This window comes from Strix uralensis, chromosome 5 (assembly GCF_047716275.1).
Source record: "Strix uralensis isolate ZFMK-TIS-50842 chromosome 5, bStrUra1, whole genome shotgun sequence".
NCBI lineage: Eukaryota > Metazoa > Chordata > Aves > Strigiformes > Strigidae > Strix > Strix uralensis.
The window spans coordinates 88912876-88935805 of NC_133976.1; the positions used below are offsets into that span (position 1 = coordinate 88912876).

The 22930-nt window shown below is 44.7% G+C and overlaps 1 protein-coding gene across 4 annotated transcripts in view; it reads right to left on the reverse strand.

Annotated features, from left to right (window-relative positions):
- Positions 1-6619: 6619 nt before the first annotated feature.
- The window catches only part of PARVG (parvin gamma), a 28144-nt gene continuing 11833 nt past the window's right edge, over positions 6620-22930 (reverse strand). For 3 of the 4 annotated variants that reach the window (XM_074872153.1, XM_074872149.1, XM_074872150.1), the window contains 8 exons: positions 22518-22633; positions 19938-19993; positions 19018-19040; positions 16999-17060; positions 16817-16885; positions 15564-15665; positions 11777-11849; positions 6620-9848 (listed from right to left, as the gene is read on the reverse strand). In XM_074872153.1, coding sequence (XP_074728254.1) covers positions 9769-9848; positions 11777-11849; positions 15564-15665; positions 16817-16885; positions 16999-17060; positions 19018-19040; positions 19938-19993; positions 22518-22633 — 581 coding nt within the window. In that variant the 3' untranslated portion in view covers positions 6620-9768. Of the gene's footprint in view, positions 9849-11776; positions 11850-11877; positions 13220-15563; positions 15666-16816; positions 16886-16998; positions 17061-19017; positions 19041-19937; positions 19994-22517; positions 22634-22930 lie in introns of those variants that run through there. The other variant, XM_074872151.1, reaches the window with a different exon arrangement.

Here is a 22930-nt window from a genome sequence, read left to right on the forward strand (position 1 = left end):
TTGGAAAAAAAAAAAAAAAAAAAAAGAAACCATCCACGGGACACAGAAAGCAGAAATTTTGGACAGTGTCAATGCTTCCTCTGGGTGGAGGGGGAAGGAGGGAAGGCACCGCTGCCCCAGCAGGGCGTCACCTCTCCTCGCAGAGGAGAGACCTTATTCTCTTCTGCTCTCAGTGCTCTGCGGTCACTTACTCCTGTGCCAAGCTGCCTGTGTACTCCGCTGTTAGGCGCTGGCAGCTTTTCATACCCCGTTTCTGTAGGAATAAACTCCTAAGGAGGAAGGCAGTGAGAAAACAGAGAAAAAAGAATTTTCCAGTATGCTCAGCGAGGTTGTTTGCTAATGGACTTTGATATGCTTGATTACCAATCCATTAAAACACGTCTTGTGGAAGCACTGCCTGCCCTCCATCGTGTCGTTAGGAGCACGACAGGGCCCAGCAAAGACTCAGGTCTGAGACAACCTTCCTCACGCTCTGCACCAGCAGAAGCAGGACAAGTTTAGGCCCTCAGTAGCTGGCACAAACTGACACTAAAGCAGACTGTGCTCTGTCTGCAAAGGGCTGGTCGCTCAGCCCTTTGCTCTAAGGGACCCAAACTTGAAGGTTCCTAAACACCCGCTGGGTCGAGGTATGGGCAGGTTTCTTGCCTTTATTACTGTGTCCTCTTTCAGTCACCATCTTGGGACGCTGCTGAGAAGATATGAATCTTCCCTGTGCACCTTCCAGCTTCCCCCTTCAGTCCCAGCAAGTTTCTTCCTCCTCCAGGCTACCTGTGCCCCCTCACTCTCCTCCTCCAGGTAACACATTCCCCTGCAACGTCTTGCAGCCCTCAAGTCCACTTCCCTCATTGCCCTGCCATGACTCGCGTCTGTCACGGGGTCTTTGCTGCTCCTCACGGGTCATTTCTTCACAGAGATGCTGATCACCTCCCCTCACCCACAGAGCTGTAGACTCCGGGCAGGTTCCACTCTCCCTGGAAACCCTAAGAGATGGCAATGACTGTGGCAAAGAGGTACAGAAAATGGTAGTTCCCTCGCCCCACTGTGGGCACTGGCAGCTCCACTGGTGATAACAAGAAATGGCAGTCAGGCTGAGCAAGAGAAAACTGGCAAATCATGATTAATAACAAAGTCATAATAAAACCATGCCAGCTGGCAACAGCGTCGTCTGTCAGCAGGCTGGATTTGCGGGGAGGGAACCTGCTGTCGTCTGTGTCTTGAAAAACTCGGAGGCCTGTAGGAATTGCGTCGAGGGAGGACGCCAGCACACCTCCTCCTTCTCCCACCCTTGTCCTTCCCAACACAAGTCTTACCTTGCACCTACAGACAAGTCACACATCTGACACAGTGCTGGCCACCACTCTGGCCAAGGTGGTGACTGGGCTGACTAGTGGTCTGCAGGAGAAAAAATACAAGTCCTTAGGGCTCACAGTGAAGAACTTAGTAACTGACTCTTATCCTCCGAGTTTGGCACAGATGGGTTCACAGAAGATACACCTTGGCAAATGGATTTCACATGCAAGATGTGCAACAAGGGAAAGAAATGTGAAACATGCGTAGTGATTCACAGTTACAGATATGATATTTTCTAAAGAAAAAGTCCAATTTAAAGACATTACCACCCCTTGGAATCACATACAACCACAGTCTGCAGGACTTTAAGCTCCTCAGATATCACCTGTAAACGCCATCCCGTGACCTGATCTTTGGGATGCTCAATATATTAGCTCAGCTTAATAGCAAGTAACTTGACAGCAGTTTCAGATTGTCACCCATCTGACAAAACTAGAAGAGCACTGCAAGAGCAAGTCACTTGGATGTAAAGCCTTGACCTCCCTGCTGAGCATACCAGCCCAGCCCAGGTGACAACCAGCTCAACTAAGTACCTTTGCCTGGATGACACTACGATGTGTTTGAGAAACTGTTTCAGAGAAGAGAAAAAAAATGCAATGACATAGAGAGAGCTAAGCTAGTCCTTCCTAGGATCCCGTCACAATACGATCACGCTTAATACGATCCAGCTGTTCACAGGTATCTTTATTAGTACTTTAACCTCCCTGTTTGTGTATGCTCGGTTCTTACTGTTAAGATTAAACAATACTCTGGTTTATTGAATCTGTCTGATCATAGCTGGTACCAAACCTAATAGACTATCCCGTGTAGATGTTAAAAGTCTGTAGAAACTGTATGTTTTTTCAACAAATTCTGAGATTTTCTCCCATTCCAAAATAAAGGGAGGAATTATTTCAAAAAGTATATTAAAAAGAGAATTAAAATATGATTTTGTACCAACTGGAAGGAGATTGTGGCTTTGGAATATGAATCAATTTCATGGATTTCAGACTGCTTTTTCTACTTACACACTCGAGACTCCTTTCCCCACCTCCGCTCAGGGGAACAAGTAGGGACACAACTTCTAACATTTTTTTTATTATTTAAGAAACTTTTGGTATAGCAGATGACATAAAATGTGCTAGCTGCCTACTTTCACAGAGATGCGCAGTGAACTTCAGTAACACGCTATGAGCTGAATTAAATTGTCTGCCAAAAGCAAGCAAACTTTTCTAGACAATCTGTTATTTGACACACGGCAACCAGTAAAGCCTGTTGTGCCATCTGCTCTGTATAAAGTGCATGGTACATGTTTTACATGGTTTCTAAACTTAGCAGCGAGCCAGAGTCAACATTTCTACAGTGGGGATCCCCTAGAAGAAAGTCTGTCAACAGCTCTTGCCCTTTTGGCTTCATGTCCAAGATCCCAGAAAATCCCTTTCCCTGTAGACTTCATTGCCCTTCCAGACAGACTCTACACCACCAGGAGAACAAAAAGTCTTTTCAAATCATATCTTGCTGGAGATCTCAGGAGTAACTTTAGGGACTAAGAAAGCACCGAGATCAAACCTGTGGCTCTTCAAGTTCCCTAACACTACCGGGATGCAATCTTTACAGGTATTTGCAGGTAGAAATTACTTAAATTCCTCTTACCTAAGATACACTAATTTGGAAGAGTCTTGCTGTGAGAGCTGTATTCCATTTGTCTGTGCTGTTATTGTCCCCAAAACAACCTCCAAGCTTCACCTTAGGAGCTGCCCAGCCTTCCGTCACTGTTATGGATGAAGGCCGTCATCGTGACAGTGTTTCTCACACAAAACCTGTACGTCCTACACGTACCTAATTCCACTTGCAGACTGCAAACCGGGCACACCCAGGAGAGGTGACACATGACAACACAGCGGAGGGGACATTCCCACCAGTGCCAACTGGGAGAGCAGCATCCAGAAATCCCTCGCGCAACCACGAAAACTCCCAGTGTACAACGACTGCGTCAGAGGAGCCTGATCTGCTGGAGTTCTCAAACATTCAGTAATTTTCAAAACCTCCCTGTTCAACATTTTCCTGCCAAAAAGGGAACACATCCAGGAAGACTACAGACACACACACATATCCTAGCTGCCTTGCACCAAAAGGTAAAATGGAGATGGCAAATTAGTTCGTTCCTGTGATCTGGATGTACTTCTGCATCCCTAAGATACCGGGCCAGTCAAAACACCATCTTCTATCTTCAATTTCTTTTTTATGTTGGAGGAGGGACAAAGGAATTCTTCTTGCATACCACTGAGAAACATTTTAAATTCTTATACACAGCAGCCAGCTGGTGTTTCCAGATTTTTTTCACAGCTTTTTTGCATTGCAAATAGGACTCCTCTAGAAGATACTTTCCCAGTGACACCCTGGCAGCACCGAGCAGGGAGTGGGGAAGGAGCCGGCTCTGCGCAACGGGGGCTCTTTGATCACCTGAGCCGGCAGCACGATGGGGGCACAAGAGGGAGGAACGCTGAGGGGCAAGGAGTCGGAACGCCAGAGTACTGAAATACGCAGGGGGAAGAGCACATTGAAGGGTCTGGTGCTGGGAGGAGGCTGTAAATTGAGGTTGATTCATTTTTTGCATAATTTTAGTTGGCGTGTCTGGAGAATAACCTGACAAAATACATAGATCTGATTCCACTAAGACTTCTTTCTATTACCATGACAGTATCATAACTTAATGTGGACCAAACTCTCTAAGCTCTTTCCTATCACATAACAAAAGTGTGTTTGTTAGATGCATTTAAGGTCACGCAATATTGCTTGTAATAGTATTTCTACTAAAAACATCCATGCTAAGAACTACTTTAAAACTTGTGGCTTTTTGACTCTATACATTTTATTTTTCTTGGCTTTTGGTCCCTAAAAGCCTGACTAGCACTGTGCTTACAGACTTTAAAATATTTATTATGTTCTCTGGCCTGGGGCTGGCAACTCGATTATGTGACAGGTGGTCCTGAAAGACATCCAAGCCCAGAAACTAACTGGCCCTCATCACCCCCCTGGACATTTCACTGAAAGTACGTTTTGCAGTTCAGGATCCTGAGACGCAGACTGCCCTGGCATGAAAGTGATGATTGAATGTGATGGTTGACATTTTTTCATTAAAATAAAATATTTCCCCAATGGGAAAACAGTGCTTTAGAAAGAAAAAAAAAAAGGGGGGGGGGGAGTTAAGTAGGGAAAAGATGAAAAAAGATGGAAAAAGAACATGTTTTCATTACACCATAGGCATTTCAGTTCATATATTTCAACTTTCCACTTACCCTCACGGGCACAACTCTGCAGTCAGGCTCCTCTTCCCAAAAGAAACTGAACCACCCAAGTGCCATGGAACACGAGGTGCCGACGCATGGGGACGAGCCCAGCGCAGCCTCCAGCTCTCCACAGGAGCTAAAGCCTGACGGGCACCTGGGGGCCAGCAGGGAGCACCTGAACTGCAGTTCCTCAGTGTCTCATGTTTAGGACCCAAATTTAGATAGTTCCCATCCAAGCATCCAGCCACTGTTCTACAGATAAAAATTAATTGGTTTTTGACCAAGCTGCTCTCTTCTCCTCTAATATTTACCTGTTATTTCCTATTATTTTATTGGCTTCTTACCAAGGTGTGTGAAATTCATTAAGTACAGCCCAAGAAAGGGCATAAATAGATAAAATCCTTAGAAACTTAAATTTTAGCCAGCGGCTGGAGCAGAATGGCTTAGGGGACTCCAGTTGTAATGGAATGACATGGGGGAAAAGGCTTAGAAATCTGGAGGTGCTAAGGGGAAAAGTCAATGGCAAAGGTGCTCTGATACACTTTGTTCAAGTCAAAATGCCAAAGAAATAGAGGTGGTTTGTTGTGGGCTTTGTTTTCATTTTTAAGTTCTAGAAAGTAAGCTGGCTGATGGAGAAGATGGGGCAACAGGGATGTTCCAGTCTACAGCACTGCTCATTCTCTCTACTCTCAAAACTCATCTCTCCATATCTTACTCTTTGTGTTCTGCTCACCTTGCCATGATCCTAGAAAATTTTGAATAGCGCAGAAAACCCATCCGTCTCCACAGCAAGCAGAAGGGCTCACACACACTATTTTGTTTCCTCCGGAGTAATACTTTCATCTATCCTTTACTATAGTATTAATTGACTAGAAAGAAAACCCACTTGTGTAAAACCTGACAATGGCTTTTATTCTTTGGGGAAATTTTAGCAGCCTGTAAAAGAACAGCAAGATCCCTTCACAAAGACACAAACACACATGCACTCTTTGAGCTCATGGAGAGGAAGAATTTGAATTAGCTGCTTTCATGGTTTGAAAGCCTAATTACCAAAGAGACTTTTGGAAGCAACCATGGAGACGTCTCCCTGCAAGAAGCAACACAATAGAAACCACAGGAAAAGAATAAGAGAAGGGAAAAAATGAGCAGAAAGAAAAGGACGGACACTGAGAACAGGCATCACCACAGAGGAGTAGAGGTGCTGCTTCCACCCATCAAGCACATTTGGGGGCTGCCAGCGTTTTCCATCAGGAATTTCACTAAGTGCCCTGTTCCCAGAGAGGCTGGAGGGCTGTAGCCACACGAGGGAGTGAAAAACATGGTCACATAATGCTACAGGAGGTAGCTCCTGAGGAGGAGCAGGGGTTTTGACAGCAGGGACAGATCTCCAGTTTGCTTTCCCAGGCTTTACAGACAGAACCTGTCTCAGCCCCTTGTTCCCATTCAAGAAAACTTTCATGCATCCGTGGCTTCCCTTAAAGTCATCACGGTAACTCTGCCCCTTCCACCTGCGCTTCCCTCCACAGACCCTTGCCACTCCACCTCTGGAAAGACATCTTTATATTTACAAAGGTGCATATTTCAGAAAGACGGGACAACAGAAAGCTGATAGCAAGCAGGAGCTAGAAACACTTCAGATCTGTTCCACATCCCAGCCGTTGCCTTGCCACAAAGCCACCATGACACTTATCTTCAAGATAAGGATAACAACAGAAACTCCTGTAGGGCTCTTCTCTGGCTCAGAAATTCTTGGATCATTTACCGGGTTGTTAAAAGATAAACAGCCTGCATTTTCATCCTTGGAAACAGAGTATGACACAGTCAGTCAACGACTCCACTGGCAAACTGAACAGTCGTCGCAGCTAAACCTGCACACCCAGCTACGGGGCTTAATACAAACCCCACACCACCTTAATAGCCCACCACGCTTCCCCATCACAAAAGGCTTACTGTCTAGGATTTAAACATGAAAATTGTAAACTTAATTATGTCTCAATGAACAGGCTCGCACAGACAGATTAGTTTATTCCAAATATCATAGTTAATTTGCCAGCTTAACCAGTAAGCAGCTTTACTTTTCATTAGCTGACACTTGTAAGAGAAAAGGGAAACAGGTTATCTTGATGTAAGGAGAAAGTAACATCTGAGAATGGTAATACAGATTTCTTTTTTCCCCAGTTTCATACTGTTGGAATATTCTTTTTAGCTCTGTCACTTTATATTTATTATTAAAACTATGCCAAGTCTGTGACTACATCTCAAATGTAAACAGTGCACTTGTATATTCTACACCAATTTATGGAGTGGGTGCCTGTATGATGGATTAGTAAAATTCCGTAGCATGTTTTAGGAATCAAACACAGGCTCTTTATCAGAGTGTTCAGAGACATTAAGTGTGTTATAAATTGGCTTGAAGCATAAAAACCAGATTAAAACATTCATTTTTGGTCTCGCTATATTTTTGATTCAAGCACATTAGCTGTCATTTTTTTCCCCTGTATGTTTTCAGAAGAACGACTTGTTCATAACAGGTTTAGGCAAGCTGGTGTTGGGAAGGGAATATGACCCCTTCTTTTATTAAATATCAAGAACTAGACTTCCCCTGCCAGGAATCTGCATCAGTACAAGCACTGGATTTACTTACACCAGAGGAGTCGACCACAAAACTCAGAACACGCAGAGGAAAATCCAACTGTTTCCTTGAGCAGCACGTAATAACCATCTAACCAGGGCAGCACCAGCCAACCGCCCCCCACCACTGACTTTTTCAGAGCCTCCAGGTCACGCATCAGGTCACGCACTGGAAATGACTTCTGGTCGCCAAGGAAGATTTCGGGTTGGCTTCCCCACGGAAAAGGCGACGCTGCCACCGTCTCACCACCAAACACCCTCCTGCCCCTCGCCTCTGCTCTCCACAAGCCACACCCTGGTTTTATCTGCTCCGTAAGGATTCATTCTACAATCCACTTGCCGTGTGACAGCAACGGCAGCAGGGGTCTGTGAAGCAAGAACAAACTTCTCAGGTCTCCCAGTTGATTGTTTGAAGCCTCTTAAGGAATAAAGCAAGATACCTATGGAGACTTGCACATGAAAAAACAACTATTCTTTACTTAAATCCTTCAAAACAGCACACACAGCTAACAACTGCGAGGGAAGCAAGATGATCTTCTTGCAGCTCATTGGCACCACATGTTGGATTTTCCTCTGTAAAAACATAACAGGGTAATTCTTGGTGCAAAAAGGATGAGGCTCAGGGAGTTTGTGGAACTCTCTCCTCCAGCAGCTGTGCAGTATTACCGGTTTCAAAGGCATGACTGGAAGACTTATCAGCACTGCTATCTGAGGATCCCTCTTAGGCCCTGTGATCCAGAATTAGACACAACAAATTCTCATCTGTAAATGTCAGCACTCGCACTAGGCGAGCTTTGGTTTCCCCTTAACACAGAGATCGGAGATCAAATGTCAGAGTCACTGACGGCAGGAAATTAAATCAGTTTAGATGGAAGCCAAAATAATATCAAAACATCTTTTTTTTTTTTTTAATTAGATCTCAAGCTTTATGCAACACAAATGTGTCATAATTTTAAGGTCAAGGGAGTAGATGGAGGTTTTGAAGGAGTTCTGATTTCAAACTCCTGAGGTGGACTGAAGGCAAGAGCTAACATCCATTGCGGTTACCCATGCTGCATCCAGAGAGAGCTGCCGGGATGCCTGGGGATGGTCGCTGGACAAATTCAGCTGAGAGAGTCTCAGAGGAGCCTGAGAGTCCCTGCAGCATGAGTATCCTGTCAGAAGAGGGGGAAGCTGAGAGTTTCACTACTCCCACCCGTGACAGCCTCTACTTCTCCCAGCCGCAGGGGAAGCCCACATCTGCCCACCTCTAACCCAAGAGAAAGCACAGTCGTGTTAGCCACTCCTACAACCTGCCCCACACAGGGATCAGCATTCCCACTCGTCAGATGTTCTGTTAGTGCTGCAACAGGCTGGAGCTGGCCACATTCTGGTGTGAGCTTAGCAAGGAAATAGGGGCAACTTCCCACCACTGTGTGGGAGCCCCTGGTACTGCACAGTCTCAGGCCAGCACGTTATTCTGGGTCCCTTTTCCATATTCAAGCAGTCAAATGGCAAAACTTTTACCAAACGCTTGATAAGTTCATATTTCCTTTCAGCTACCTATTCATTTGGTGCTCAACCCACATCCTCTTGTGTGACAACGGCTGGCCACCTCTCTAAAGAAGGTTTTGAAGTTGAGTTTCAAGCGTGTCTGCAATCTGCCCAGAGATGCCATGGTGGGTCCTTCACCCCTCTAGTTTCCAGAGTGAATCAGAAGCAGGGAAGTGGGGAGGTGGCAATAACAGCTTCCCTTCCCCTTGGTGCAGGGTCTGGAGCACAGGTCTGATGGGGAGCAGCTGAGGGAACTGGGGGGGTTTAGTCTGGAGAAGAGGAGGCTGAGGGGAGACCTCATGGCCCTCTACAACTCCCTGAAAGGAGGGTGCAGAGAGGGGGGATGAGTCTCTCGAGCCAAGGAACCAGCACCAGGACAAGAGGGAATGGCCTCAAGCTGCACCAGGGCAGGGTCAGACTGGCTCTTAGGAAGTATTTCTTTGCAGAAGGGGTTGTTGGGTGTTGGAATGGGCTGCCCAGGGCAGGGGGGGAGTCCCCATCTCTGGAGGGGTTGAAGAGTCGGGTTGACCCAGCGCTGAGGGATCTGGTGGAGTTGAGAGGTTCATGGTTGGACTGGAGAATCTTCAAGGGCTTTTCCAACTGAGATGATTCTGGTATTCTGAAAATTCATCTCCAGAAGCAAAGAATCCACAGTCCATAATAAACACATGTTGCACGTCTCCGCAGCATTAGGGGGGCTCAGAGAGAACAAGAGACAGGGCTGGAGCAAGAGCCACAGCCACAGAATTACCCAGCACACTGGCCCTGGGCACACAGGTGCTTACAGCTATGCAGACAGTGTATGTGACACCTGGCAGGAACACACATTTGCATGTCCTGTGCTAGTGCAGCAAGTGTCCCACACAAGGGCACGCACACAAAGAGGGGCAAACAGAGCTGGGAATCCAGAAATCAGACCATGACACACTAGGGGGGGGAAAAAAAAAGCAAAAAAAAAAAAAGCCCAAGCTCTTAGCCTTGCTCTTCATGTTTCTTTGGTCTTGTATTTGGAATACAAGCTGTACAGAATCCGCATCGTAGCCTTCATATCTCCATTCACAATGTCTGTGGATACACAAGAAACAGCAAAACCAGACGGGAAGTATTAGCAATCCCTGGAATAGAAAGAGACTGCAACTGCCAAAGACAATCTTCCACCTTTTCCCAGTTATAATGTGAACTTAGACAACCTAATTGTAACCGAGAAGCAACACAGGAATTACAGAGCTAGCAAATTATTTATTTATTAAATTAACTTAAGGAAAAGGGACCTTCACTGCACTATCTTGCTGGAAGACAGGATAAATAATGCATAGTAAGAAATAATTCTTCACTAGCAGAGAACAGAGTAGATAATTTAATAAGACTTTACAGCTTTATTCTTTTATGATTCTTCTACAGCAGGAATCACGTTGGGAATTACCTGACACTTTATTTTTTGGGTTGTAATGTTTCCAGCATTTGTCTGCTGTTGGCTGTTTTCTTGTTTTCATTTAGTTTTCAGGTTCTGTGTTCTTGGCTAAACAAACTGCTCTTGTACTTAATAATTGCAATGGAAGAGGCTAACTGACTTAGAGGGTTTACTGTTCTTCTTACAGTGCTGTAAATCACCAGGAGAAAGACTAACAGTGAAACACTAGTCAATGAGATCCTTGACCAGTCTAAATAGTGCAGCTGTAATAAGTATCCCTAAATCATATTAACTTCAATCACTCGCTGAGGATTTTCCCAGTGAAGCTAAAGGACCTGCAGATGTTGGCACCAGTATTTCTTATAGTGATCAACTCTGTATTTGAGGCAGTGCAGAACAGCCAGAGGGAAGGAAAGCAAGCTTGGGTTTAACTCCTTTCATACAAAAGGTGGATCTCAGCACGGAGACCTGAGCTCACACAGATTACTCTTCTCAAAGTTAACATAAATAGCTTTCCAAACGCCTAGCTCCACGCAGGATGGCAAAGAGCCTGCACTGTGCATGCCCGTCACGCAAACTGCCAACATCACCAAAGCTTTAGTGGAAAAAGAAAACAAAAGAAAAAAACAAAGTCCTAAATTGTATCGTTCCCTCTCCACGATGCCACGTACTAAACACATGCACCCACTTGCTCATGGATAACCAGCAGGGGAAGAGATAATGCTTTCTATTTTTAATAAAGATTTGATTTCCTTATTCCACAACAAGCTTTTGACAGGGTGAGGTGACGTGCCCTGCACTTCGCAAGGGGTCAGGCTAAGCAGTCACAGCACCGTCCATTAACGCAGCCGCATCACTCACCCCACCCGGGGCTGGTCAAAAATGTTTCTGTGAAGCACTTTTTTAATTGGAAAATCGGACTCATCCAAAGGAAACTTTTTTTTTTTTTTGGTGGTGAGGCAAGAGAGAGCTACAGGAATGTACATTAACTCAGAGATGAAAGCATTCACTTGGATGTAGGAGACCAACATTCATCTCCCAGGTCTGAACTAGGCAGAACAGCAACTCAAAACCTACGTATTGGGCATTCAGGAGACTGACCCCCCAGCTCTTCTGGGTTGGAATAGAGCAGTCAGTGTTTCTCATTTTCATGACATATTCTGCAAGGTGTATTCCCACATGAAACAGGCTTGTTTTTAATGCACTAAAACTTTTTATGAGATAGGAAAATAGCTTTCCCTCTAGCTTAGCTGCTGTAATTTCCCTAGGAGCTGCCACTGTTTTAAATCTTTAACAAATACCGACTTATTAAACAGTTTAAGTTTAGTGTAAAGTTACTAAACTTATAACAACCCAACATTTTTAGTATAGAAATCCAAACATTTTTAGTATAGAAATAAAGATTGTTCAAACCAATTTTCAGCTTTATTGTTATTCATTCTGAATGAGGAGCTATGGGGCAGCCATTAAATGAAATGTGTCAGGGTCCCTCTGCAGAACCTGCTATTTCAATTACCCTAACTTTCACTAAGCCAGGATATTAGCAATTCTACTCCAGACAAGTTTGTGTGTCATGACTCACCTTCAGAGTTCACAGAAAAATTCAGAAGACCTCCATCTGTCAGCAAGTCCAATGCAAGGTTAACGTTGTGAAGCTGTTGATGAGAGAGATCAATAGAACAGGAAATATTTTTCACCTGACAGTGCAGTGGCCAGGAGGTTTAAAAAAGTATTTCTCTAGTAGCTGAAGATACTGATTCATAAATATGTACTCATATTCATCTCCTTAGTTTTGATGGAGTGCTCTTCAGAATTTCTACCAATTATCATATCAAATCAGATGTAAAATCCATCTCCAGCAAAACGTATCCCATGAGGTGGGCAGAAGAATTCATTTATTTAAAAATAGACCTTGCATGTGAAAGTCTTGTGTTAATGGATACTTCCACAGGGAAGACAGGCTAGATTCCTAACTGCACCTAACAGATGCACAGAAATTTTTCTTTTTTTTTTTAAACCATGCCCATATGTTTACCACATTTGGAACAAACAAAAAATAGATGAGGAAAATGTTCTCTGTGCTTGATTCAGGATTACAAAGTTTGGAAATCTTCTGATCAGCTATATTTGTGAGCTGGAAGTTTATGCTTTAACATATAAAGATGTCTACACACAGTAACAGTAGTGATGATATCAATATTACTCATGAGAAATTAAGCACACGTCTATGAATGAAGGCTGGGGTTTTTTTCTGATTTTCCCTCAGTTGTTTTTCTCTCCATTTCCCACATAAAAGCAACATTGCACACATATGCAGTAGTCATAAATGATTTTTTTAAAGTATATAACATCCCATTACTAGCTTCTTCCAGCTTAAGGGCAGTTGTTTACTTGGCTGGTAATTAGACAGCTCCCTTCCTCTAATGAAGTAATAAGACCTGAACGAACTTCAAGTTGTCTCTTCATACAATCCTGAGGCTACCGAGGAATTTATCCTTTGGGAGGCACATCAGTAACTGCTGCTGTGCTGTTCCCTGTTTTCTCCTGACAATAAGCACAGGGGTCCCCCCACGCATAAGCCAAGCAGAAACTGTGTGCTCTGAAGTGAAGCAATAGATTTATGTTTTACCTGTTTCTCTGATTTACAAGTAACTGAGACTGACAGTTTGGATTTGGGCTTCTTTTCTTCCTCCTAGAGCCAGCAGACAGGGGAGCTTAAGCTCATACAGAGCTACACAATTTTCTGATCAAGAATGAATAAATCAAACGTTTCCATAATGAGCCAGCATAGGTAAAAGGGACACATTTCCCTCTCTGTAATGCAGATGAGATGTGCAAGGAACAATAACATGCAGATTTCAAAATAAATCTTCAGACAGAAATACTGATAATTACCAGAGAGGGGCAACATAGAAAAGTAAGTTGTTTCATCCAGCTGCGCTTCCAGACTCAAAAGAGCCGGAGAGTTCTCCAGGATTTACAAGCGGGCAGAGGTCAGGACATTTGGGGTATTTCAGCTCTGGGCCTGTTTTGGCAAAAGTACCAAGTTCACACAGTTTTGATAAGCACAGGGGCCCTCCTTCATCACCTTCTTCATCTCCTGACTGCACAAAGTTCACCCCTGATTTCAGCCTGACCTATTTTGAGATTATATTCTTCATGTCAGAATACACACCCTCCTACACACATGAGCACCCAGAGCTGGACTTTCTTTACAGTTACTTGTAAACCTCATTTTTTGGTAATAAACCTGCCACAAACCTGCCCACGCGCAGTGTCGTCTTCTTGCACCTGTAGGTGGGTCGCCTCCCAAATCTCTGCTGCTGCTTTCCTCGCGCCTCGTGGCCCTCTAGCAGGGGCTCCTGCCCTCCCTATTTCTCGTTTCTGTGTCCTCCTCAGCATCACTGCTTCCCCCCGTTTCCCGCTCCGCGTCTCCCGAGGCGCACGTACCAGCTCTGAACCACCAGCTTTCAGCTTGAATGAAGCTGATGCACCGCTCCCATCACAACAGTGCCTGCGGTTGTCACCATTTTTATAACACAAATGACGTGTTTTAAATCTCAGCAAAGGTTACATTTTCATACTTTACCGTACCAATTAACGTCTAAAATGACAGGGAGTTAGAAAGCACAGGGGAACTGAAAGACGTATTTTATGTGCAAATGACAGTTGAACTGTGGTCGCTCAGTATTTTTAGTTGTATTGTCATCCCGCTTTTCATCGTGTAATGAACACCAGAGGAGAAACAAACGGTAAATACCACTCTGGCAAATTGTTCAACAATAAGCCCAGTACTTGGAAGTAACTTTGCTAAAATGAAATTACTAGGACGTAGAGATTTTAATGAACCGGTACCCAACCATGTCACGTTCTTCTCTGAGGCCAGTGACCAGCACATGCAGGGTAAGAACTAGGAAGTCTGAGCTCTGACTTGTACCTGAAGTGTAGGGGTATCGTGATTCTTGAGAAAGATCTGTGAGGCTTGAACAGGGCTGATCCAAAAAGAAAAATGTTATCCATGTAATTTCAAGAAAAGAAAAGAAAATTCACTGACTTCCTCTGAATAAAGTTGATGGAAATGATAAAAATTTATTTCCAAGTCAATGAACCGGAGCAAACAATTTTGAAAACTGAGTGGAGGAGGAGAAAGGGAAGAAAAACAACTGCAAGGAAATGCATTGATTTTGTTTGCTTAAACCCTTCAAAATACATTTGCTGTTCTGAATCATCTTAGATTTAAAAAAAAATTGAATTTTCCTAATACCTTAAACAGACATCAACTGACAGCAATGAATTTTCGACAAAATTTGAACCTAGGTCTCAGACAACCATGCTTTTAAATGTTTTGATGAAAACCTCCCCAGGAGTATTATTAATGAATACGGGACCTCTGAGAATTTTCATTACAAATAAATATTGCCCAGGGAGACTAACTGTGGTGAGGTCAGGAATCAGCCAAGAGCCTCGTCTGTGTGGGGAAGCTGTAACGCAAACCACGCCAGAGGAGAGATTCCCTTCTCAGGCAGCTCTCAAGCAAAAAGGATCTGACACGTTTCACCTTCAGAAATCTAACTGAATATAACCCAGGAAAAACAGCTACGGTTTCAAGATTTTCAGAGCTATTCAGTGACCCAAGTGAAAAATCCCTACCCACCAGAGAGAATTTGAAAATATCTCAAATATCTCAAAATATATCAACATCCTACACCTGTGGAGGAGGCACTTACACTGGCAGCCCATCATGCACTACCTTCTGGCTGATGCCACCTTTTTCTTTTAAAGCACTGATGAAATCTGCCTGGTAGAGGTTAAAAAAGGTGTCAAGCAAGTCTGGCTGGGTAGGTTACAGCCTTGGGGGAGGAAAAGATGTAAATTCTCATGAGCTTCCTAAGCACAGAGGGGCCTTCAAAATGTTCTGGTCATGCCTTGATTAAGGTATATTTTTAGGACAGCATAAGGACACATATAGGGATCCAGTTCTGCTATGCAGGAGGCGTCATCCACTTAAAAATGTTGTTTGCAGGACAGACTTGTAGGAGAGAGCATACCAGTTCCCTGTCACAGAGCCTCTGATGTCACTGGAAGGCTTCAGAAGCATTGCCAAATAAATGCAGGTACCAATAGCTTGCCTCCCACGAGATAATAATGAATTTTGAAAAAGACACCAACCTGCTCCAGGTTATTTTAACAGCACTGAGTGCCTGCCCTTGTGCTCTCTCAAACCACTGTCCTGCAAACCCTGTGCATGCACATGACTTCACACGCAGCAGCCGCTAAAGCTAGAGGCAGAGCTCTTCCCCGACATACGGGAGCATTAAACACACGAGATGCTTGAAGCCTCGAGCTCTAGTAATTAAATAACAACCTACCATCTCCATGGTGCTGGCTGGAGTCAGGAAGAAATCCCTTAAATTCAGAAAGTAACCCTCCAGTTGTCCAATTAACAGAAGTAAGATAACTCCATCTGCAAACTGGATGAAGAATGATTTGCGTATTATTTATTCTGTTGGCTTTTAGTAAATTACTCTGATAAATGCCATTCTAGCGATAAAGGAATTTAAATGCTACTCTGGCAAGCAGGCAGCCTAATGACTCAGCTCCCTCAACCTCTTCCACAGTGAACTTCGTATTTAGTTACATAAGGCTTCCAAGTTCGTATCAGTGCAAATACAACCTTGTAAAAGGACAGTCAGTAAAACAAACTATTCCAGATACGAAGAGACTTCAGGCAACCACAAGCGACAAACACGCAACTATAAATAAAAGAAAATTGTGCCTAGTGCCTGAGATTGATGACAAAACACTTGCAAAACTTCCTTTCTGACAGTTGCCCACCAGGAAAACCCAGAAGAGCACCAGCGCACGGCTCCGCTTTTCATCCGCGCGGCACAAACCGCCGGCGCTGTGTCTGCATGGAGGTTTGGAATGCCTGGAGCGAAGCAAGCGCTGGGGGCTGAGCTCTCCCTGCGTGAGTGCCTGCAGAAGTGGGGAATGACAAAGCCATGAGGGACATCCCCGAGGTCCTTTGCCATCGCCCCCCGGAGGGGCATAGGGAGGATGCTACAGCTCCCCGGCCCCACGCCAGCTGCAGACAGGGGCACGAGGAGGACAGCGGAGGGACGGTTGTGCCTTTCTTCACCAGTGCCCAGGGAGGGGATCCCACGGTGCCTAATGAGCACTCCTCCTGCAACTTCATGGACTTCCAAGAAGCTCAACGTTCAGAGGATGGGACTTTGAAATGTAATGAAAATCAGGCCTTCCTACCGTGAAGCAAATCTGGCATTAAAAATCACTAAGCACCAGCAATCAGCTTGGCTTTGAATGCCAGAACACCCTTATTTCCACCCTGACAGAAAGAGTATCCATAGCAGTGGGGCAGACTCTGAAAATTACTCCCTGTAGCATTACAAGGGCAGCATTCAATACAAAGCACTATTTTTTCATTACTTATTCCTGCAGAAACTTCAGAGACTGAAGCCTGATATCTTAACCTGAAGCTAGAAATAATTGTTACATTGCCAAGTTTCAAATTACTACAACAAAAAGGAGGAATCCTAATGGTGAGAGGAAACACTCAAATGGCCAACAAAACACGGTTAACATGCAGCTTAGAGCAGGTTACCTCAGATTCGACGTTTTTCACGTTTAATCCTAATTTTCCAACGTGCTGGTTGACAAATTGCAAAAACACCTGAGGAAAACAGAAGGGGAGGAGAGGGTGGAAGAAAAGAGAACCTTGTTCTGTGAAGTCAGGAATTATGCCTTACCTTACAAATTTTGATGTCTATTAAAAAAGTAAATTACCTTTTTCACAGCATCCAGCTTATCTGGAGCACGGCTAAATAATTCATCAAAGGCATCATCTTCTGTATCAAAACATTTGTATTATTTGGAATAACTGTCAGATCAGAGGTTTAAAAGAAGGAGAAAGGTGTTCACACCTTATAAGCCAAGGAGGAAAAAAAGTCATAGGGAGATGGGGAAAAAAGTCCTGCTTTTGTATTTATCAGACCAGGGTGACGGGCTTCCCCTCAGCCTGACTACATCAGAGAAAACAATTTACTTCATTCAGCTCTGCAATTTTTGCCTGCAGAGGTTCTCAAGATTTGTGCTGCCACCACTCTGAGCAATGGCTAAGTTTCCCATCTCCACAGTTTATCTCTTTTCAGTTATGTTTTTTTAACCCTGAACCTCTGGGAAAAAATAATTGTAAGCAGAGAAGAAGAACTACACGTTTTACTGCTCTTCCCCAACAGAAATGTCAGTGGCATCAAATGTGCAGAAAAACAGCCCCTTTCCTTCAAAAACCCCCAAACCAGATATTGGTTTTGGAGACACTGGCCTTCCTCTGAAAATTCACAGACCTCAAAAATGACCAGTGCTGCCACCCAGTTTAAAGGCAGGCGCCGAGCCGGTGCCAGCAGCGCTGCCCCAGAGAACCAGCCCCAGTTTAAAGATCTCCAGGGAAATGAGATTCATCGAAGTCCCCGTGAACACCCACCCTTGCCCCCATTCTCTGCGCAGGTTTAGCGAGAGCAGGACACGTCTCCTCACGGTAACCTGGCCACAAGACTGCTCTGGTTCAAGCATGAACAAAGCATTTGAAAGGCCCTTAAAAATCAGGGGCACTCTGGCAGCATAACAAAACAGAGAACCAGTTTCTACGGCGCAGGAAAGCAAAGGCAGCTTTGCTTAAAGAAGATTCCTTCCAAAAGACAGAGGAGACACAGAAGCCTCTGCTGCAAAAAAAATCCAGACAGAGAAGCCTCTGCTGCGAAAAGGTTTCCGCAGGTTTCTCTGCTCTCCCTGTGAGGGGGTTGCTGCAGGAGCAGTGTCAGGGAATAGGTGAATCCCTCAAACAAATCCCTGAGCAACGGTCTGAAACCTGCAACAGTCTTGCAAACTAGAGAGCCCTCTTCTGGAGCCACGCTTTGGGATTTCTCCTTTGTTAAGCAAGCTGTGTCAAAAATAGAGAGTATTCTGAAGAGGGAATTGCAGATTCCTCTTCGCAGCAGAATCAACCCACTGGAAGAAACACCTAATTACAGGGATTTTTTTTCAGGATTTCAGCCCACACTAGAGACCACTCGGTGGAATAATGGATAAATACATATTAAATAATATAGTTTGCACCTCTGCAAAGGATGAAAACGCTAACACAAAGAGCACAGCAGAGAATTAAAACGGTTGCCTTGATTCACGGGGGGTGCAACATGCTCCTCTGCAGCAAGGAGGAGCAGCTCACACGGAAGCCTGAGCAGTGCCCAGACCTTCTGCAGGCCCTGTGCATCTGGACAGTTTTCACCTCAAGTGTTTCACAGCCCTCCAAAGCCCTACGGGTAAAACCTCTGGGGATGTTGGGTTGCACTGAGCTGCCATCCATAATCAAGCAGGAGCAGATTTCAAAATCTCATCTGCAAACTGCATTGAAACTGGTAGCAACAAGAAGCACAATTCTCAAGCCATTATGCTCATAAATAGTTCCAACAGTGAACGAGGTCAATGTGTCAATCCAAGACATACTTTGCCCCCAACCAGGTCTTCTCTGTTGGGCCATCAACCCACTGTTTCATCTCTTGTCTCACGTCCCATCTGTTGGCCGTGGTCCACAGGCAAAGCGACCACCCAACTTCCAAACTACTTATGTTGCTAGGAACACGCATTAACAGAAGACATCTGGAGAAAAACACTACCAGGAATCCATGAATCTCCAAGAACTCCAGTGAGAGCACACTGACTGGACCATGAGCTAAAAATGGATCAGAATGTGGTCTATAATAGCCGTAATGGTGAAACACTGAACGTGGCAATACCAGTACTTACTTGGCTGTGCTTCTAAATTCTCTCTGAAAGTGTAATAAAAAGCAAGAATTAGAAAAAGCGTGCAGCAGAACTAATCTTATTCACCAGCAAAACTTAGTGGGGCCATCAGCTCCCTTGTAAAGCAGGAGATACAGTACAAAGCACCATCAACTTTATGTCAGAGCAACTTCCCAACAGACATGTTTGAGCACGCTGTATATCTGTACAGGCTCTTGGAAGTGTATGAGATTTTAACTGGCCCACAGACCAATGAACATTTATTTTATAAGCACAATCCATAATATCCTCTTCCAATAAGCTGCTCATGATATTAGAGTTTGAAGATGTTCTAGCATATAAAAGACAATAGTAGGGAAATCTGTTTCTAATTCTTGGAACGATGTCCGTATTTTCTCAGTATATAAATGGTATCCTACTACTTAACTCCTTTAATACTGACAGTACCTCACAAACTTGGCAAGCTCAAACCTTTCTTCCACAGTAAAATAAGAAAAAAACTGCCTCCTTTCTCTTTATTTAATGACACAATAGCAATAAATTAAAAGTAGATTTAAACCACTATGGCTTTAGAAAATTTCCAGTTTAGTCTGGGACAAATAAATTTACAGTGCTTTATTTTTATTATTACATTTGTTATTATATTCCATGGCAATGGCAAACACTAAGCCTCAGAAACAGTCATACACATTATTTTAGAGAAGTTTATATAAAGAGTAAAGAAGGGTATTATACCATAATACCGAATCTGAAAAGGGGAAAAAAAAGGAAATAGATCAGAGAAACAGTTCACATGCATATGCATGCCTGGGTTTACGCTTTTTGTCATCATCATGATCCCAGCTATTTTTTCCAAGGGGGAAGACACCCACAATATTTCATTTATGATTGACAGTGTAAAAACCAGATCTATCCCCTCTTACTTGTTTTCTGTGATATATTCCACTGCATTTGCTGTCTTTAATCCTCTGGAGGTGTTCTGTTGAAAAGACCATAAATATTTTTGGTTTTGTTACACAAAAAAAATCCGTAAGTATTAACGAGGCTTTCATGACCTGTTTGCTGCCTTAAATGATTACCAGAGGGCATTTATACAAGAAATCCAGTACAATTAGCACAGGTACTTTGAGAGGCTGCTGTTCCCTTCTGCTCTCTTCACTCTTCAAGCAGCAGTTACTGACTTCCCCAGCAGAGGAAGCCAGAGGAGGTGGTCCCTCAGCCAGCGAAGTTCAGAGGTTGGCGTGTTCACATGGAGACTTGATGAACGCGTCAAGCTGCTCTGGGCAGGCGACAGCTCCCCGGCGCACCTCCCTGCATGAGGGATTCTCCAGTTTTAACAGCACTGGAGGTGGCCACCTCTGCCTTCGAATAAACTCACGCCATGGCCTGCCACCCACTGACTGCCCCCTGCAGAGGAGTTAGCTTTGGTGGGTTGCTTAGATTTAGGTTGGCAATTCTTACTGTTTCTGAAGCCACCTGGGATCTTTGCTTATGTCCTTGTATCTTTGTTCCTCTATATAATTCTTAGTACTCCACAAAACATCAAAAAACAGTGCTTCAATCCAACTGACAGCCTGGAGAGACAGGAGAGGATGGGCATGCCTGCTGCTTTATTCAGGCACCTGACAAACATCTCTTATCACAGAAAAGCCTTTGGGGTTTGCCGCTCTCCCCTTTTAGGCGGTGAAAAACACCCCCCATTTACATAGAGCCAACTCTTTTGGGTCAGCTCCACACCCAGCCCCACCAGGGCACAGGCACACATGTCACAGAAAGGCCAGGCCTTCTCTGGGCTTCCTCAACATTTCCCCCTTCCCGCCCTCGACCCCTCCTCTGAGCTCAGCCTTCCTGGGCTTTCCTCACTTCTGGCCTAACGCTCACCGTTCCCATCAGGGGTGCTGATTTCTGCCACGGGGACCCAGCTCACTACCACACCGTCATTCTCATCTCCATTGCCAGTCCCCACCCTCTCAGGGTTAACAGCCCTCTCCCATGCTGTGGTTTCACAGATGATCCCCCCCAACTTCTGTGCAGCCGAGGCACCGGCAGCTCCCTACAGCACTCGATGGGGGGCTGCTTTCCTCAGAGTCTGGGTTGTCTCTGGTCAGAGCCACACGAGAGGAGGACGGGCAGCAGTGCACCATCTGGACACCCATCAGATACCAGAGAGACCTCTCCTCTGCTGAAGCGCTCGGCTGGGACGGGCCCACAACAGCTACCTTTGTAGAACCAAGCCCCAGAAGAAGCTGCCCCTCCAGGACATGTTTAAACCACTTAAAGTGACACACGTAGCTCAAGGGCACGCTTAGCTTCAGTGCCAGTTATGATCCTCCCAAAGAGGGAAGAGCACTAGGTCACCCCATACAGACCCTGTGCTGGGCTGCCAACACCACGGAATTTGTTTCCTGGCTTGTATCAGCACTAGCATGGCCAGCAGGGACAGGGAAGGGATCTGACCCCTGGACTCGGCACTGCTGAGGCCGCCCCTCGATGAGTGGGTTCAGTTTTGGGCCCCTCACTCCAAAAAGGCCATTGAATGACTCGAGCGTGTCCAGAGAAGGGCAACGGAGCTGGTGCAGGGTCTGGAGCACAGGTCTGATGGGGAGCGGCTGAGGGAACTGGGGGGGTTTAGTCTGGAGAAGAGGAGGCTGAGGGGAGACCTCATGGCCCTCTACAACTCCCTGAAAGGAGGGTGCAGAGAGGGGGGATGAGTCTCTGGAGCCAAGGAACCAGTGCCAGGACAAGAGGGAATGGCCTCAAGCTGTGCCAGGGCAGGGTCAGACTGGCTCTTAGGAAGGATTTCTTTGCAGAAGGGGTTGTTGGGCGTTGGAATGGGCTGCCCAGGGCAGGGGGGGAGTCCCCATCAAGTGACCTTCAAGGTCTTTTCCAACCAAGATGATTCTGTGATTCTGTGAATTGCAAACCCTCTGTTAAAACTGTAACACAGTGGTGTTAATTTTTGGACTTATATACCAAATTGTGGGATATCTGATGTCCTCCTGAAGTCCCAGAGTTGACCTTAAGAAACAAATTAGAGGAAGAAAGCCTGTAGATCTCGGCTTGTAGAGAAAAATACCAAAATGTGACCCCAGTGGAAGGGGAGCAAAAAATCCCTTCCCCTAAAGAAATAAATCCTCAGCATTAAACCAGTGTCATGATTTGCAAGTGCAGGCTTCTATTTTAGAACACTTAAGAGACAGTAACAGCAGAATTTCTTTTTTTTCTTCTTTACAGAGATCAACAGCTGTTTTCAGTTTGGACCGTTCCTTTTTTGATCAAGGAGAGAAAACAGCATAGTGTTTCTACCCTTTGAAAGATACAGTACCTGAACTGAGAACAAAATGATAATCTAGTCCAGCAAACTCAGAAATTAAAGGCACAGTTCACAGAAAATACAAGAATCTCTTTCACAGCTGCATGCACATTCCTCCCTAATTCTAAGCAAATTCATTTTGTGAAAGGTCTCTAGAATCTACTGTAGCAAATATTGAAACTATAATTACCTCAATGGTGACTGTTTCCACTTGAACATTTGGAGGCATGGCCAGGCTGGGTTTGAAGTGCTTTGCTATTGCAACCAGAAGATGCAGTGTGCTCAGTAAGTCCTTTGTAAAGATAGCTATTCCGTGTAAAGAAAGAAAACGTTTAGTGTGCAAAACAAGTAAACCTCACTCTAATACCATAAACTCTCCCTGTGCAGAGGAACCCAAAGTGATGGATGGCCAGAGCACAGGTGGGACATCAGACTGGGGTTTATATAATATCACAATTCAGCAATAATACATCTTAAAAGTCCTTTTTGTGAGACATACACACAGATGCTGAGGGCTGTCAAGTGGTCCACAAGCCATACGCTTAGAGGATGCACGACCCAGGCAGGGTCAGATATTCCTGTCTCACTTCTGATTCAACTCGT